The 19,627-nt window shown below is 39.6% G+C and overlaps 1 protein-coding gene across 1 annotated transcript; it reads left to right on the top strand.

Moving 5' to 3' along the window:
- The first annotated feature begins 354 nt into the window (after positions 1-354).
- Positions 355-16,835, top strand: rit1 (Ras-like without CAAX 1). Its single transcript, XM_071910593.2, has 6 exons — positions 355-474; positions 9,734-9,820; positions 10,740-10,796; positions 12,949-13,022; positions 15,004-15,195; positions 15,776-16,835. The coding sequence occupies exons 2-6, from the start codon at positions 9,739-9,741 to the stop codon at positions 16,004-16,006; spliced, it is 636 nt and encodes a 211-aa protein (XP_071766694.1). The 5' UTR covers positions 355-474; positions 9,734-9,738; the 3' UTR covers positions 16,007-16,835.
- Positions 16,836-19,627: the final 2,792 nt, after the last annotated feature.

Here is a 19,627-nt window from a genome sequence, read left to right as displayed (position 1 = left end):
TGATCATCCGACAGGTGTTCATGAGGCACTTACTAGTCGGAAATCCGTTCAGACTGTAAATTAGTCCCAGGGATCTATATGGGAAGATTTAGCCAAAGATGCACCAGGTGATTTCACTGATTAGTGCCCCTTCAACCAGAGAGGAAGAACTGAAAATCATCTGCTGTAGTGTTTGGGTGGAAAACCTGTGTACCCAGGCCCTCCATGGATTGCCCATCCCTGCTATAGTGTGTGTATGAGGTGTGTGTCACATGGTCAGTAATTTATTTATTTATTTTATTGCAGCCGACTGTGAAATGGCAGGCGGTAGGACCCTGGGGGGCTGCATGTTCCTACAGCGCTGTTAGTTGTTTTGATGAAAAGGCCGACTGGTTCCAAGCACAACCAGTACACTCCATACATTATAACCACTATACATCTATAACACCACTATAGTCTACTGGCATCTATGAATCCAACCAGTTTGTGAAACAGGTAAGTGTGATATATTCAAGCATTCAACTTAATATGATAGGGCATATGTTTCATTCGACTATTGGCAAGGTATTTAAGCTAACTTCAGCTTCAGGCTAACTTACTGGGCTATGAATCACCAGTCAGACCCTCTAAAAACCCTCGTAGTTACATAAAACCAAGTTGTGTGTCGGCTTCAAACGTTTGTAAAACACCATAGCTTTGCTTTGTCTTGGGAATATGTTTAATTTAAGCACCAGGCACGTTTAAGAAAGTTAAGAGAGCAATGAGGAAAAGTAGTTTTGCTGTCTGTCCAGGCCAGTTGACAGTAGTTCAGCTGTAATGTCGAGCAGTTTGTCCTTGACTTTATCTGGCAGGGAAAAGTAGCTGGAAGTTGGATAAACCAGACTAGTGAATAGACATTTTTTGTGGTTGTTGTTAGGTTGTTGGTTACATTGGCTAATGGGCAAAGAGAATATTCATATGGTCAAAAACCAATGACGGGAAACAATTTTAATCTCATTCGCTGGTTCGGAAATATTTTAATCTGGTCATGCAAAATAGAGTTTACCACCGTTTAAGGCTGACATAAGTGTTTATGGTGTGAATTCATTGTACACCTCATAGTAAGTATCACACTGAAGTTAGTTACATGAATGTCCTTTTTAGAAAAAAGCACAAATGAATGCATGTCAGGAAATATAACTGATTTTTGTTTCTAATCGTGGTTATTGGGTGATTGTCTCATTTGGAGTAGCCTATGGAGTAAAATCATCAAGCAGTTTGACCAATTATCTATCTATCTGTCTATCTGTCTGTCTGTCTAGTGATGTGATGCTGCTCTACTTTTAAACTCCTTTTACTGTCTTCGGATGTTATCCTGTCCTCTATCCTATCCTGATACATTTTATTTAAAACATGTTGTCTTTAAATAAGACTCAATCTGGAATTGTGGTTTTTAAGAGTGTTTCAATTGTAGGGTAGTGGGTATGGGGTCTTGTAGACTGAATCTTGAAGGGTGAAATTTGTGAATGAAAAATGACCTCTGTTACATCTCTTAGATCTCCAATGCCGAAATGTCGGTCAGCTTTACTACTTCAATCTACCTGTGACAAACTATTCAAAATAGGCTCTTGCAGTGAGTGTGACAACACTGAACAGTTTGCAATTAAACCGTTTTTTCAACCTGTGCTAAAATTGCGCTAGGGCGGAGCCTGGTGCTGGTGCTCACCTGTGTGTTGTTCTTATAGCAACAACAGAATATTCCCCACTCATTATTTTTGTGTCTTCCTCTGAACCAAGACCAGCATCACAGTGTCAGTCCCTTTGACCTTGAGAACGGCTACCTGTTCCACTATTGCTGATGTGAGAGGACAGACTACTAAAACTACACATTTCTCTCTCCATTAATGCAACACAGGCTGACGGCCAGGTTTGACAAATCAAACTTTTACCGTAGCCTGTTGGTAAACACGCCACTACATCCCTGTTTTGGAACTAAGAAGCTGTAAAGGCTTAGACTCAATGTGATGTCGAGAGCATTCTGACAAAACAGAAGCATGTCCCTAAACTAATAAAGAAAAATTGTTTCTGCCCAGACACAATAGCAAACCAGAGATGCCGTTTCCGGGGTGTGTTTTTTCAAACTCTGAGCCAATCGAATGGCTGCCTCTGGCTCCACAAGGTCTCATTATCCAACATTTTCTCACAAGAGGTTCTCCAGACCTCCATTTATTTTACATAGAGGTCTGGCTACACGAGATTAGCTGGTAACTAATAGCTAAATAGCTACTACTCGGCATTGAGTATAGCATGGCAGCCGAGTGGTACTTAGCTATTAGTTACAATTTTGCTAGCTTGCCAGTGCCAGTGTCACGGATGAGTACTTAATTTAAAAGGTGGAAAAATATTGTGAGTGACCTCTGTCAACCTCCCCTGACCCAAGAAATCATACACACAAACACAAAGTTCATAATTTGTATCTCTTAATTTTTATCTTTTCAAGAATGTTGAATAGATGTCCCAAACGGATATCAAAGATCGGAATTGGACCCGATCAAGGCATATTTTGATTGATCGGTATCGGCTACATGACGCCCGAACAAATCCTGATCTATTCATGTATTTAATTTCTCTCCCTCCACTCCATTTATGCCAGTTGCAGTTAAAAAGTACTATCTTATCTGTTATCTTATCTTATCTTAAACAGGCGTTATCCACCACCACTGGCAGTGAGGCGCATGGTATGCTATTGTGAAAGTAAGCACTTTTTGTATAGCCCTTTCAGACAGAGAAACCGGCAAAAGGCATTATTGAAAATGCAGCATTGGTAGTTCCAAACCCATTCACACTGCCTTTAGCAAGCCATCAATCTGCCAGCTTGTACAATTTCACACACAATCACTAATGCTTTTGTTGCTAAGCAACACAAGATACACACAAGCATTTGTTTACACTAATCAGCTGTTAAAGATGGCAGCGACTATAGAGGACGTTTCGTTTACTGTTTTAATATATTCTTTGCTTGAAAGTGAGCTAAGCAGAGATGGCGAATCAAGTCACATGACTTGGACTCGAGTCCGGCTCAATTTTAATTGCTTGAGACTTGACTTGATGCATGAAGAGAATATTTGAGACTTGACTTGATGCATGATGCACTGACTTGGGTTCTGGTGCAATATGGGACTTGACTTTGACGACTGTACTTTGATGACTTGGAAAGGTTTCTCAAAGGCTTGACAAAAGATCTTGTGTTTGTGTAAATGACTTGGATTGAAAGTGATGAGATTTGTTCCACCAGCCAACTGAATTTAAATTCTGTTTTCTGAATTTGTATGGAATGATTGAATTTATTGAAGTTGAAACTGATCATCAAATTCTTGATGCACTTACCAAGTTTTTATACTATTAAAACGATGTTACATTGAAAAGTCCAGATATTTAGTTTTCTTTTAAATTAAATTTTAAATTGATACTGGACTCTTGATTTGTTCTGGCTTGACTTGGTGTTGTACAGACGAGAGACTTGACATTAATGACATGGACATGACTTGGTAATCTACATATATTCTTCGGACTTGACTTGAGACTTGTGCCTCAAGATTTGAGACTGACTTGGGACTTGAGCAAAGTTGACTTGATCACACGTCTTTGATCGATCAAGCATATATTAACTGATTAATCGACAATGTGCTATTTCTCATTTTTTACCACCACAAGGGCGCAATTTAACTTTCACCGCTTCTACAGAGGAAGAAGTAAGCCAAGCCAGCAGGCGAAAAGTCCAGTGTAGGAGCATTACACCCAAAAAGACAACAGTGTTCATTGTAAACATTGTAATGCCAAGCACGGAAACAAGCACAATGACAGGGAATGCAGGAAGATCTTTTGAATTTTGCTTGGTTGATTAACTTGTTGAGTAGGCCTGACAGGTGTACAAACACACATTTTGTATTTTCTATGTCAAAAGTTGTTTTATTTACATAATGATTAATCGATTAATTGGTCGTTAACGTGACTGACGGTCGATTAAGGAAATTGATTAAAATTTGCATCCCTACAAGGCATTTATTTTTAGATTTTAGTTTTTGAACATAATGACAACAACCATTAAAGTTAAAAGAAATGCAGCCATGCTGTAAGCTGTTATGCAGTTATGTAACAGAGTATTAACCTTATCTGTCTTAACTTGTTTTGGTTTTATTGATTTTTAGATCCAAAATTGAAGTGCTTGTAGTAAACAGCTGTTTAATTGTTTAAAAAAAAAAAAAAAAATCGCAAAAATATTGGATTGGGACTCGGTATTGGCAGATACTCAATATTAAATGACTTGGCTTGGAGACGAGTTGGAAAAAGTTGATTGGGACATCCCTAATCAGGGGTTGACCATGAGCAAAGTTTTCCCCTGACTGTCTGGGCCAGTAAGGTTCCAAATTCACTCCATCCCTAAGCTCATAATGATGACATGTATACTTTGAGTTATAAAACATGTTAGTCAATGGAGCTCCCTTCACTTCCATTTTATTATAGTTTTTCTCCCAAATGTATCAGGATTGCAAAGACCAAACATGCCACAGGAGTCACACTTGCACATGGGTCCACATCACACATTTACCCCAGAGGTCACCAGGTGCTTGGACCCCTTAATTGCTGCTTGCAGCTATATTTTATTTCGGTATCATTTTAACATCAAATTAATTTTCTCCTCATGTAAGGGTTCTTATCACTATATATATGTGTGTTCAATGATGGTTAGAACTATTATAAACAATTTATCTACATATGTATCTACTTTCATATCTATATATTTAGGTCTAACTATTTTGGGGAGATGTATTTAGCCTAGTAGATAATTAGGATTTAGCCAACTCAATCCCTGTTAAATAGAAGTCTGGCACGATGTAACATTAGCCTAAAAATCGCTACGTGGCACTATTTACCACATTAACCACAGACAGGATAACATTGTCTTGGGCTTCCCGGTAAGTGGCAACTCTGCAAAGGACGCTACATGCTAGCTACAAGCGACCAAAACCACGGGTGAATTTTGAAGCCAATAAGGAAGTGACGGCAGGCGGCAATTCTTCTAACGTCCACTAGGGGCTGGCTCCAAAAAGACTCCAAACCCGGCCCAACTCAATGCAAGTCAATGGGACCACAACCCAACTTCTCACTTAAAATATAAAGTCAATAAATTTTTTCTACAAGAGGTTATGGTCTCAGTAGATAATTTCACTTCTTCTAATGTGTGTCCTTATTGTGGTTTTAAAAATAACTGTGTCATTAACAGAATATATAACGGTTGTTTTCTTAGTGATTGACAGGTCGCATGTCCAGTGATCGACAGGTCGCCGATTACGGACCAATAGTAGGCGGCGCTGCGGACAACCCTCAGGCTTGCTTTGGCTGCACTGGCTCCAAAAAATGTCAACGTGGCGGCGATCGTAAACCCAATCTTTTGGCTTAAAAACGGCCCTTCAGAAACAAAAATGTTTGTTTCTGAAGGGCCGTCCATCTTTTTGAGTAAGTAATCAGTCCCATCCCACGGGAATGTAAATCTCATGGGATTCCCATGGGACGGGATGGGAGGGCTACTACATTGTGAACATTGTGGACTTGTGGATCCTACTGGCACACCGGGCCAGTTAAAGGCTTTATCAGCTGGCCTGGCGTGTTGCAAACATACTGTCGGGCCACCATGACAGTGCTTCTGTCGAGCCCTGCTAATGCTAAGCTAACTCGGCTCTAAGGTAGCTGCTAAGTAGATTACACTGGTGCCCTCCTCAAATGCCTGCCCTATTCTACAGTTGCTATTTTTGCCATAATTGTGCAGCCCTAGGGTCCAGTTTCAAACATTTCCTTGTTTTGGTGACCAGTTACACATATTGCCTTGTTTTGGTGACCAGTTTCACATATTGCCTTGTTTTGGTGACAAGATTTCACATATTGCCTTGTTTTGGTGACCAGTTGCACACGTTGCTGTGCTCTATGAAATCACATGATTGCCTGTCAAGCCAATGTGAGTCAGTTCCTTTTTCTTTGTGAGTCTTACATGGACAAATTTGATAACTTGAAAGTCATCTGACTAGCATACCGTAAAACTTCAATTAATAGCCCGGGCTTTTATTTGCTTCAAACACTGAACTCAACCGGCCTATATTTGGGACAGGCGTCTATATGGGACAGGCCTTTAATTCCTAAAACTCTTGCTCAGCAAAGATGGGAAATACTATCAAATTGTTTATTTACTGGTAAACCAGTATGAATATTACTTGTATAAAAATTAGGCTATCGAATAACATATCAATTACGAATCATTCATTTGATCTCGCTCCGAGAGACAGCGCATCTAGGCCAACCTCATGCACTGAGAGAGAGAGAGAGAGAGAGAGAGAGAGAGAGAGAGAGAGAGAGAGAGAGCCGTATCAAAATACCGGTAGCCTACCTTAGAAAGCCCTTTTACTGTCTTCCTCGGACAGACGTTGAAGTTCAACGTTATTTTTTCGCCATTCTCTCACTCTCTTGGGATCAACGGAGAAATGTCTTGCTGCTGCATCTGAGTTTTGTTCAGCAAATTTGACAACTGACAGCTTGAATTTCAGGTCGTACTTTTTTCTCTGTGCCGCCATGGCGATTAGCAAATGTGACTGACGTTTGAATGCAAGTAAAAAAAAATAAACTGGCAACCGGCTTCTAATTGAGACCGGCCTTTATTTGTCAAAACGTGTAGCCACACCCGGCCAGTAAAAGGGACCGCCGTCTAATTGGGACTCGGCTTTTAATTGAAGTTTTACGGTAAGTAGACTAAATTGTGCAAACACACACACTCAATCACAGGCGAGTGGTGATATCCACAGGAGCTCATTCACGTAGGTTAGTTAGTTGTTAGGTAGTTGTGCCAAAGTTGTGTCATAGAGCAACTACAACTAATGCCATGGTTGCGGGTTCAATTCCCACTGGGGCCACCCATTCTAAAAACAGATGCACATGAAGAAGAAGTGGCCTTGAGAAGATTCCAGTACCACTTTTCCTATGCAGATACAAACTGATTCACATAAGAAGAAAGTTGCAAGTAGCAGCAAAACAAACGTGGACAAATGACGTCCACTTAATTTGAATGGAAAACAAAACAACAAAATGATAACATGAGAAGAACTGAATGCAAGTCTATAAAAGTGAGTTTTCAGTTGGCTCTTGAAAGAAGATACAGAATTGGATGTAACGTATTTCTTCGGGCAAATTGTGACTGTCTGTCTATCTATCTATCTATCTATCTATCTATCTATCTAGTTTACTACACATAAATTTAAATACAAAAATACATTTATTTTATTATTATTTTAGCGACTAGAAGTTAGCCCACTGAACTATGTAGCCTAATTCTGTACTAAGTGGTCTTAACAACAGGGAGTCCCTGGGACTAAATCTTATCACATGGTCTGTGGCCTATCACATGGTCCGTGGCCTAATGTCAGTCAACTTGGGGGTCCTCCACATGAAAACATAAGAACCCATGAGTTGGAAAGTTCACATGTAAAATATGTGGAAGTGAGTGCATTTTATTCAGCTCCACTCCTTGCCTCCTGTCCACCTCAATGGAAACTCTCAGTCACCCTGGTTAAGTTGTGTATTTGCTTGCACTGTCTGTGTGTTGCATGCTGCTTTACTGATGAGCACATTTTGAGTTCTGGGCATAAGAAGTGACTGCTTTTTGGGGAAGTGAGGACATTTTGGTTGTTTCAGTGTTAGGTCTTAGTTTTCAGGTTGGGTTAAAATAATAATTAAGTTAAGGTTAAAGATACAAGCCGAAACTTAAGTATCCATGTTTTTGGTGTATTTGCAAGAGTTTGAATTGTAGATGGGAAGCTCATCACCACTGGAAATCCAGAGGGGAATTCGATGAAGTCTGCGTAAGCAGTAAGGCTAGTTATAACTTGTCAGATAACCCTGTTTTCACCAAGCAGGCTCCACCAGTTATGTTACTATAGCTGGCTACTTCTGCATTGAGCCAAACCTGGTCGGGTAATGTGGCCAATTTTACCTGAACTCTAACCAGTTCTAACAAGCTGTTCCTGGCCACCACATTGCTGCTAGCAGCTACAATTTGTCATTGTGTTTGCACGCAATTCAGTTGCAATCTCCGTATCTTTAATAGGCTTGTCAATTTTTACAGATTTTTTAGAGGAATAGGCCCAAATAAGTTATCACAATAAGATAATATTCTCATTATAGTAAATTGAAGGAAATTGAGTATAGGATAGGATTTACTGACCAGTGGTCAGTGTGTTTTTATATTGAACTTTATATGAATTTGGAGCCCGCTTAGAATTTAAAAAGAGTAAGTATAAAAGTAATAGATGTTTGTACAAGTTCATACTTTGGATAATGCTAGTGGCCTACTGTCACTGAGCATGGTGTATGCTAAAGTGTTAGCATGGAGCCTACAATCACTCAACATTAGGGGTGTCACGATTCTCCAAATCCACGATTCGATTTGACTTTCGATTTTAAGGTCACGATTCGATTTTCGATTTAAACTTTTTTTTTTCAGCACTGACGGCTATGCCATTGTTAGACTATCGAGTCTTGATTTGTAAAGATCAGATCATTGGTTTTATGCCCTGACAACTGTCATTTACATTTTCAAATTCTTCTTTAAAAAGATGGAATCAAGTGTGATATAACTGCCATATTTTTTTTTTTTTTGGAATGTACCACACTAAGGCCATATGGTCAAATTTTTTCAAAGTTTTTCCATTTAAAAAAACACAACTTTCCCTTTAATTTGGTACCAAATACATGGCAAGGCGATTCAGGGCGTCTCCTCACTTCAGTGTCAACATTCACAGTATGACAACAAAACAGATCCTTCCTATCTTGGCTAATGATAAGCTTTCAAAATACATACAAAACCTCCAGTGCTTCAGCCCACACAGTAATAAGATCAGACAATAAAAGTCGCCAAACTTATATGGATAAAAGTCGCTGCAACCCGGCCAGTCCTCTGACAGCTTCCAGAAGGTTTTAAAAGCGTGATGCTTAGCCGGCGAAGCCATTTTTAGATCTAACGTTACCGGTGGAGGACGACTAAACCCGGGGAAAATCAAACGTCTCAGTGTCACCAGATATACAGTATTTTCCGGTTCCGGTTCATCGATGACAACTTGAAGTGTATATATAAAACAAAGCTGATAACTTGATTTTCAGTTTTTGGTACATTTTAAACAATTTAAAAATGACGGCCGCTCTTGGGCGCTATAGTGAAATATAGAACGGGCGCTCTCTAGCAGCTATACTGTGTCGTCATTGAAATGTTGTTGTTTTTTCTTCAGACGCGTGCAAGTAGGCAGGGGTGGAGAGAAAAAAAATACTGGGAGAATCGCGAACCTGCTTGTGATTTCTAAGGTCGAAATCGAACGCTTATTTTTATCGATTTTCGATTTAGAATCGAAATCGTGACACCCCTACTCAACATAGTGTATGCGTAAGTGTTAGCATTGAACCTACTATAACTCAACATAGTGTATGCTAAAGTGTTAGCATGGAGCACCTGTGCATGACACATGAATGACTTTGGTGTCTGTATTTTCATCACTTAATGGATAACTTGACCAACGGGACAATCTACCAAAAACTCACTGCATTCCTTTAAGGTAAGGAACAGGTTTAGGGTTAGGGGTTAGTAAGTGAATATAGTCAATGGAAAGTTCTTGTGCATAGTAGTGTGTGTGTGTGTGCATTTTTTCTGTGTATAAAACTGACATGCTGTATCTCCCTGCAGAGTGAATGGAGTCAACTGGAGGCTCTGGGAGTCTCTCCCGTGAGTACAAGCTGGTCATGCTGGGAGAGGGAGGTGTAGGGAAGAGTGGTAAGTACACATACACACGCATAGCAATACACAAGTGTTACTTTTACTAAATACAAACTTGCATATTTTTGGGTCACTGGACAAAAACAAGCAAGATGTAATCCATTTTTCCATTAGAGAAATATAGGCCTACCATCCTTTCAATTTTTGTGAAAAAGGGAAAAATCAAGGACTATGTAAGCAAATGAAGTCACTTTGCTTTGCTTTCTGTGTCCTGTTTCAAGCCACCTCCCCACGGCAACTGTTGCCATGGAGACAGCCAGAGGAGACAGAGTTTCACTTTGTCTAGTTAAAAATGGCAATAACGAGCATCTTGACGGGAGGGAAGGAAGCTGTTAACAAATTGGTCTGATTTATATAAATGCTAGTTGATTTTATCCGAAATATTATAGGATCATTTCAAGACTATGGAAGAAAAAAAAAGAAAATTACATTTAGAGCATTCATACCTTGGGTAATGATACGTATGTTTTTGCTTTTGATACATGGCTTGATATTGGATAAAAATCTAAATCACTTTTTTATAGAGCCCAACTGGATCCACTGGATTTGGTCATGAGCGCAATATTTGCGTATAAGAACGTTTTGTTGTTCTGATACTGCAGTGTGTTTGTGTTTTGAGACAAAGAGACAAGAAGAGAAGGGTGGGGTAGGGAGAGCTGCAGGGTGGATTATATATTCTGACACTGAAATGAGAACAAATGAAGCAAAATGATAGATGAGAGAAGTAGGAAACCTGTATGTATGTTAACATTATATTTCTCCTGCATCCATTGTAATCCCCCTCTCTCTGCTCCATATTATTCCCTATTGTTGCTCTACTCTTATTGAGATCCTACACATACTACATATATGCACCATAGAGACTTGCTATAATCTCCATTTTACCATCATTCTCTCTCTTTGCCATCTCTCTTAGCTATCATCATGCAGTTCATCAGCCACCGGTTCCCAGAGGATCATGACCCCACCATCGGTGAGATGGATTCAGTTGCCCAGGGCAACACTACAAAGCACACCCTCAGCTTGTTTATCTCTAACTTATGGATCTGTCTCGATTGCTACTAGAAACACACATTTGGCATTAATGCATCCTGTGGGGTAGTCTTTACTGTGACTAAGTTATTTTTACCATGCCATGGTATTGGCATGTTTGGTATGTTTTTGTCTATGGTGAAAATGAATGGTTTACCAATTGCCAATCGTTCTGTTCTTAAAATGGGTGAAATAATGTAAGTAGAAATAATGTATGAATAAAGTTATTACATATTTGACACATTTAAAAAAAAAAAAATTGTTTGCCAATAACCATGATGTCGCGTTATCCTTCTTACGGTCTATGTTATCGGTATGTTATGTTACGGTCGCTTCATAAAGTCATGAAATGCTGTGAAGTGATTTTTTTACATTGCAGCTTTAAAATTCAGAATCCACCTCAACATATAAAGAAATGCATTATAGAGGAATGTCTTCAATGCAGTCATTTTACACCCCTATTCATTTTCATTAGCACATTAGGCAGCTCAAGTGCCTCATGCCTTGTGTTTTTTTGTGGAGGAAAATTCAGTCTTAGGTCTGGACATAGTTAACAAAAGGCACGCATACACTAATACAAATTTACGTGATACGCAAGCACTATGTATATAGTACACACGTCGACTAGCTTCCTACAGTCCTGCCTGATGTTATAAACCACTTATCCACAAGGGGGAAGCAAAGCCAATAATCTGGATCCCCAAACCTGAGTGGTTAAAATAGCTACCAGAGAACAATGTCAATTTGTATACATTCTCAGTTGCCACCAAAAGAAAGAAATTAAAAGTGGAGTGGTTAAAAATAGCTACTGTAGACAAATGTCTACTGATACGTATACTAAGACATGGCGGTATGTGCATCCTTCAAATAGGATAATGAGAGGCATTTCCAGTATTTTCAGATGTCTGCGTAAAAAATTGACAACTTCCTTCCATTATATATCACGCCTCTGATTACCCATGACAAGAACCATTTGAATCCGGTGGATGGCTTTCACACTGAGGCACTTTGTGACTGAGATCAGTCATCAGGCATTGACAACTAGTTACAAGTTTGGCATTATGACAGTTTTTTGTATTTGTTTACACCAGAAATTACAACTTATTTGTTTGCAATTGTGAGAAATGCCACTTGCTTTGCTCTGTGTGTTGTTTGCGTGTCAGTGTAACAGGCCTAAGTCTCAACACAGAATCTCCCATAAATGCTCAATTAGGTTGAGATCTGGCATAGCCATGGTCATACTCATCAAACGATTCAGTGACCACTAGTGCCCACTAGTGGAGAAATTCTACTCCTATCAGGATAAAAATGCTTGATCATAGGATGAATATGAGCATTGAGAATGGCTTTGTATTTACCTTGCCCTTAAGGGGCTCAGTAGATCTTAACCATGGCAGGAAAATACAATCCACACCATATCAAGTTCTAGACAGATTGTTCTTGGTCAAACTGCCTTCTTACACCTTTTTCAAGGGTGAACAATTATTGTTTTGTTATCATAAAGAATGGCAATAGAAGGTGAAAGAGGTGTTGGACAACTGGAGAACAGCAGGATAAAGTTTTTAAAAATTTGGATTTATCGGAATATCTTAGAAATTTAAAAAAGGACAGTTTGTTTAGCAACCCATACATTCTAGCAAGGTTTGAGTATTCCATTGCAGTCACGTTTTTCCCCCACAAATGACCTCTAGGGTGTAATGGATTTCATATAATGAACCAATGAATGTGTACAATCTGAAAAGTTCCCTTCTAAGTAGTGTAGAATGAAAAACCAAGACAGATCACCAGCTGGCTCTCTAGTTACCCCGAATACTCCCAAATTCACATAGCAACCAACTAGAATTTTAATGCACGGCTCCACACAGTAGCAGTATGTACTTATCAACACCGTTTGAACACGTCTTTGGCTATGCATATTTGCTTTGCTGAAAGTACACATTGTATATAAGCATGTAAAAGCCATTAGCTAGTCATATTAGCTCATTTGTATTAATCATATTATTTTGATTGCAATTGTGTACGCATAATTTTATACAGGAATTTAGCTGTTTGTAAACAGCAGCATCCTAACAGAGTGCTTCTCTACCTTTCAGAGGATGCTTACAAGACTCAGATCCGCATTGATGATGAGCCTGCCAACCTGGATATTCTGGACACAGCAGGACAGGTAAAGGATTTCCTAGAAATCACTAGAAGAGAGGCTTCTTGCACGGTTAAATGAAGAAAATCTAACAAAAATTAAGTAGAATAGTTAGTTAACTTGTAAGAATACTTCTCCCTGTTGGACATAGCCAAGTTAACGCATTGTGGATGCTAGTTGGCTGATTTTGAACTCAGTTTGATACCATTGGCCAACAAGTCAAGCTCAGTTCCAGTTGAGTACACCTGCCAGATCTATGGAGAAAACTTAGTTAGGGGCACGCTGCAGAGCATGCATGTCCTTTGTAGACCACGCTGGCAGAAAGTCTGTAGTAATTGATTGAAACACCAGTTAAAGGTTTATCGTTTATCTCATTTTTCTTATATTTGGATTTATGTATTTGTTTGTTCATTTTACCTTGTATCATTGCATGTAAAAAGCAAGCATGACAGCATCAGTGTACACATAACTGTATATTTAACACTGTCAGGGATCGTATTGCTTCTCACAGTGTTTTCACTAAGGTGAACAGTTAACCTCCATTCATTGTCTGTGAGAAGTGAATAACCGTGTGCACAACATGACAGGATAGGTGGTGAGAAGGCCCACAACACAATGAGAAAAGCTGAAAAATGTTATATTATGTAAATGAGCACAGCTTTTGCAGTGCCAGAACAAATCATATTTGGGCAAAACCTGGAGATTGTTGGTCTTCCTGGTGTGTGACGTTACTGGAGGCAGCCTAAAAACTGCTAACTTTAGCTCCCGGTAGGCTAAACAAGTAATGTTAGCATGCTAGCCTAACTATCCCATCTCATCCAAATAGCTAGTTAGCTAGCTTGGTAGAGTAAATCACAATATCAAGATTCCGTTTTCCATACATATGATCATGGATTATATATTGGGAAAAATGAAATGAATAATATGATACAAAATAGGCCTCCATAAACAATGTTAAACAGAGAATTTCCTAAGATGCTTGCCCCTAAAACACACCCAATGAAACACAAGCGATGCCTTTTGATAGAGCGAAGCGACACAAAGTGAAGTGGTCGCGCTTGGTCTGCGTGTACCTTAAAGGAATAGTTCACCCAAAAATAGGGTGACCAGATGTGATTGTCCCTGGAAAATGGGGAATGTCTGGTTTTGGTGCTTCCGGATTCCGGGTTTGGTACCAGCTGTCACTGACCCTGGAAATGTCCCCGGATTTCCCCCTCTCCTCCTCTCCTGCTTTACTCCTGCGTTACCAGGGAAGATCTGGTGATTGTCATTTTTACATCAGGACCACAGGAATTTTATCATGTCCATCTGTCTGGATGGGATTAGTAGATTAGTAGTTCTCACTTATTGTTCATGTGTCAGACTCTGAGCTTGACTAGTTACTGGATGTTTCAGTGCCATCTTCCTAGTCAAAATAACCCATGAAATCTAGATCTGTTTCAGGAAAGCTTTTCCCCAGGAAGCTAGGTTCAACTTTGTTAATGTCATCAAACACCAGTAACTAGTGGAAGGTTGTCCAGTGTCAAATCAAGGTATTTTAGGTTGGGTCTGATTCAAAGCCTAATCCTCTGTCGATAGGGACTGACAGTCACCTCTGTTGCCATAGCCATGTTTAGTGTCTGTGTTACCTGGTGCTTGGACTCTAAACCTGCTGATGCTGTTAAAGCCAACACAGGTGTACCTGAAATATGTAACAAAAAAACGATTTTATTGGACATTGTCAGAATTTGGCACAACCCCAGTATATCATGTATATTTGTTTCTTTTCATCTGCTATGCAAGGTCAAGTTCAGCCAGGCTATAAGGAAAGGATTACTGTAGGAAATCTGTTGTTTGTCATCCAGGATTATGTAATAAAATCTCAAATTTCCTGCATTCTCTCTCCTTTTTCCTCTTCCCCACCTTCTCTTCCCGTGCACGCCCCAATATCTATCTCACTTTTTAAACATGACACGTACGCATGCATACACACAAACACATACACACAAACACACACTCCTTCATGCAGGCAGAGTTTACAGCCATGCGGGACCAGTACATGCGGGCAGGTGAGGGCTTCATCATCTCCTACTCCATCACAGACAGGCGGAGTTTCCAGGAGGCTCGTCACTTCAAGCAGCTGATCGACCGAGTGCGACGCACCGCGGACACTCCAGTGGTGTTGGTTGGCAACAAGTCTGACCTGGCACACCTTCGACAGGTCAGAATGTGGGGCGATTATGTAAGGTAGCTTTCATTGTGGGTGAAGGATAGGTAGGTTATTATTTTTTGTATTATTATTTTAACCTTTTATTCTTCCAGGGAAAGTTGGCAGAGCTCCATGCTCTTTTCCAGCAACACCCTGCTACACATTCATACAGTTCTACACATTCACACTGGGAGCTACCCAGTACAACCAACAAAGAAAATTAAACATGAACAATGACAAAGGTCAATAAAACAGAAAGAACAAAACAAATTTAATAAATAAATAACCGAGAAGGCAATAAGGATAAAATGAATAAAAGCCAAAGAAAACAGAATTATGTAAAATAAAAAAATAAATAGAAGTAAGTTGTAAGAAGAGATTTAAAAGATGATACTGACTCTGCCAGCCTGCAAAGACTTAAAAGTAATCAATAAAATCTTAAAATCTGTTCTAAAATTAACAAGCAACCAATGAAGAGACGCTAAAACAATTAGCCTAACATTTTCTATGGTGAAACTATATTTCTTCAATATTTTACAACAAAATGGATGAAATGCATTTTTAAAAGAACTATTCTGTGTGCATCCCCCAGGTGTCGGTGGAGGAGGGTCGTGAACTGGCCGGGGAGTTCCATTGCCCCTTTTTCGAAACCTCCGCCGCCTTCCGCTACTACATCGACGAGGTCTTCACAGCCTTGGTCCGCCAGATCCGCCAGCGCGAGGCCGAGTCGGTCTGCAGCAGCGAGAGGAAGACCCGACGAAGACACTCATTCTGGGGTCGTATGCGCTTCACCTTCCATAAAAAGCAGCACTCGGAGCACTGACAGTCAGAAGCATCATGGGATACACCGTCCTCCTACCAGAGAACTTTGGTAGCCACAATTCATACAACGCCACCAATGACTCTTTATCTGGGTTAAAACAGCAAGCAACTACCAATTATCAAGATCTTAGGCCTCCATATGCACTAGAGAAGGCTGAAACTATCATGTAGTATGCTCAGAAAACTGGGCTGACTCATTGTTAGCATTGCTAGTATTAAGCTGTGAGCTTAATGTACTTGACTTAATTAGTTTTATGGTCAAACAGCACGAACATACTGTCTGAAGCAACAATAGAGTTTTTTCCCTTGGGAATGTAACAGGAGAGGGGGATGAGAAGCTGTTTTTTGGCAAGGGGGGGGAAGGCTGGAACCAAGGAAAAAGAGATGGAAAAAGAACTGAGTTGCAAGTTAAAGTCTTGGGGTGTAACTCAAGACCAAAGACAGATCAAAGGCATGTGACAGGATCACTAATGAAAAAGGCCTCAGTGAGACGGTATGCAGATGTGTTGGAATTGAGGTTACAGAGAAAGACCGATGTGACATCCATCTGAAACAACTGTTCAGTCTATGGAAGGAAGGACACTGGGGGGGTTTCTGGTTCTGTTCGTAAAATTTAATCTGGTGCCAAGAACTCAACTAATGCTAACACAAATTACACACACCGCCAGTGCTTGGATTCACGATGCCCTTTCAGGGATAAATCCAACAGTCTATACAAATGACTAGTCTTTTCAGGCAACGCTCATTCAGCTCCCACTTACGGTGAGCAACTTGGTTGTTGGGTGCTCTATTCTGACCCATTCTGGGCAGTGCAGGAGGCTCCGATTGCATCTATGGAGTGGTCTTGTTCAGCTACAGAGTTTTGAACAGGCACTAATTAGGTAGAAAATAAACAAAAACGTAGCCAAATTACTTCAGAGCTTACCATTGACCCCAATGATGGACGCAACCATCGTCCAAGCATCGTTTTTGAGACATTTATTCCTGTAGTCTTTCAAATGAAAGAGCTTTGAATGGCTATAATCAACTTTTCATCCGTTTTCCACTATTGTGGAAAATTAACTACTGTTCATGAAATAAAATCACATCGGTAGGGAAACGAGGATGTGGGGAAATGTCATTGGCTGTTGGCCACAAAACGTTTGTTGACAATCCACACATCAACCGAATTTCCCCGGTCGCTGAGCTCTACAGAAACTGAATGGACTTCCAGTGACTTGATGATTGTGATGCTTGCAGTATGAATTGGTCTAGTGGCGGCTTGGCCTGTACTGACTGAAAAACAGCGATCCATCCAGAGAAAGCTGGACTCACCAATAAGGGCTTGACCTTTTCACCACCTCCACCCCTGCCTGACACTAAGAAGAAGACATTTAGTTTACTGACGTCTCCCTACAGGATTTCTGGGTAATAGAGTCCTTCAAACTTTCAAAAATTCAAAGAGTTAACCTCTCGCTGCCACTTGGGGCCGCCAAAATGCAAAGTTCACTATTGCAGCTTGAAAGTTAATTTTAATTGTTTGAGAATGATAAAGATATCTCTGTGATAAAAGAATGATAAAAATATCTCTGGATAACAAGAGATATTAAACAAAATTTATGCGAGCTGAAAGCCCCTTATTATTAATACTATACAGCTTGTTCGTTTACTATTTTCTTCACTGGCTTTCAGAAGAATTTAGTAGGTGTTACATGTGAAAAATCTTAGGATGATTATCAGCAAAAGCCCAAGTCTGTGGAGAAATTCCAACTTGTCAGTTCCAACTGAGTTACAGCATGTGAACATGCAGGTCATTTCTCCAATAATTTCCACCTGACGTGATATTGGGGTTCTCTCTCTTGTCTACAAAGGTCAATTCTTATGTTTGTGAATCCACACAAGGCTGCCTCAGTGTACTGTCCGCAATGTCCACAATGAACGTATTTTCAAAATGTGAACAAAATTGGAGACGTGCCTCATAAAAATCCTCAATGTCATTATTTGTGACCATTATTTGTTGAAAAGTAATGCGTTAGTTTGCTCTCTATTCTATGGAAGTCCATTCCCGCCGCTCAAGAAAATAAAAAACGACTCAATTGTGAGTTTTTTTTCCTCAGAATTCTGACTTTATATCTCACAATTCTGACTTTTTTTCTCACAATTCTGACTTTATATCTCACAATTCTCCTTTTTTTTTATATATATCTTGGAATTCTGACTTTTTTTTTCTCTTGCAAAAAAAGTCTGAATTCTGAGATATAAAGTCAGAATTCCGAGATATAAAGTCAGAATTCCGAGATATAAAGTCAGAATTCTGATATAAAGTCAGAAGTGGGAGAAAAAAACTCAGAATTCTGTCGTTTTTTATTTTAATGAGTGGCAGGAATGGGCTTCCATACTATGCTCTACTGCCTTTCACAAAAATGTTGTAAATGAGATTTGAAGTATTTGTCAGTCAGCATAATAAAACGCTATGCATGTTCCCAGTAAAGACAGTGTGTCTCTGTCAAGCAGTACAATTTTGTTAATGCCGCACAGTGGTGTTGTGTTTAGCATTGATCTCATGGTTGTCAAATGATTTCTACTTGATCCTAATAAGCCTATAACTGGTATAGAGGAATGTTGATGCCATCCATGATTATATAGACTCATGCTCAAAAGTTTGGACCTCTTTATTTCTTGCACATTTTGTTGTGCTATAAAAGGCAAAATGCGATTATTTGGCTGAAATCTACACAAAAAAAAAACTATATTCTTCCAATGACTAAAATAACTATATTGTTCTTTTATTTGAATTTCATTCTTTTAAATAAATTCACAGAATTTCCTTTTCATTTGTGCACATCACTGTGTACACATTGAAGCACAACAAAATGTAAAAGTCAAGGAGTACACAACCTTTTGAGCAATATACATGTATATATTGCCAATCACTGGATTCTTTTTTAATTTAATTCAATGGGCAAAGCTGCCATTCTTATTAGCCTCTTGGTTTTTCTGCCAAGTATAGTTTGTTTTGTGTGTACTGCCAGGGGAAATAGGGTAATGTCATGTGAATGTGCTCCTCTTTTGCTCCCTTTACAGAAATCCTCTTTTCTCTTGTCCCCCTCCACAGGGAGGTCAGAGGTCAGGGAGGAGGTAGGGATTCAGTGTCGCTTTCAAGGACACGTCAGCAAGGTGGAGGTTTGAACACAGCTTGTCCAGTAGAAGTGTGGTCTTTTGAACCACTCCGCCTCCCCGCTGCCCCTAACAGTCCAATCAAACTGGGAGTTGAAATGTGGCGCACACTCATGATTTGCCCTTGCAGCACTTGTTGACTGTTTTTCAGCAATATGGTAGTGCCATACAGTGAGAGTAGTATACTTAATGTTTTTGTCACATTTTGTCCTCTATGATCATTGTTATTTTCCTTAATTTATTTTCTATTAACATGCAAAAATAAAATGGATCGCCGTTGGCAAAACTCTGGGTGGGTGTCTTTTTTTGTGGGACAGTATGGAAAGATGTGCATTGGGAGAGACTTACTACTGTTATGACACTAAATTGTATCAGCATAGTCGACACATTCACAATCACATAATTCACTGCACATTCATGATAGAGTATTTGTTCAAAAATCTGGATTGAGTACATCAGACATTAC

The sequence above is a fragment of the Centroberyx gerrardi genome, chromosome 19 (genome assembly GCF_048128805.1).
Source record: "Centroberyx gerrardi isolate f3 chromosome 19, fCenGer3.hap1.cur.20231027, whole genome shotgun sequence".
Taxonomy (NCBI): Eukaryota; Metazoa; Chordata; class Actinopteri; order Beryciformes; family Berycidae; genus Centroberyx; species Centroberyx gerrardi.
The sequence above is the reverse complement of the archived record's forward strand: the minus strand, read 5'-3'. Positions and strand labels throughout refer to the sequence as shown.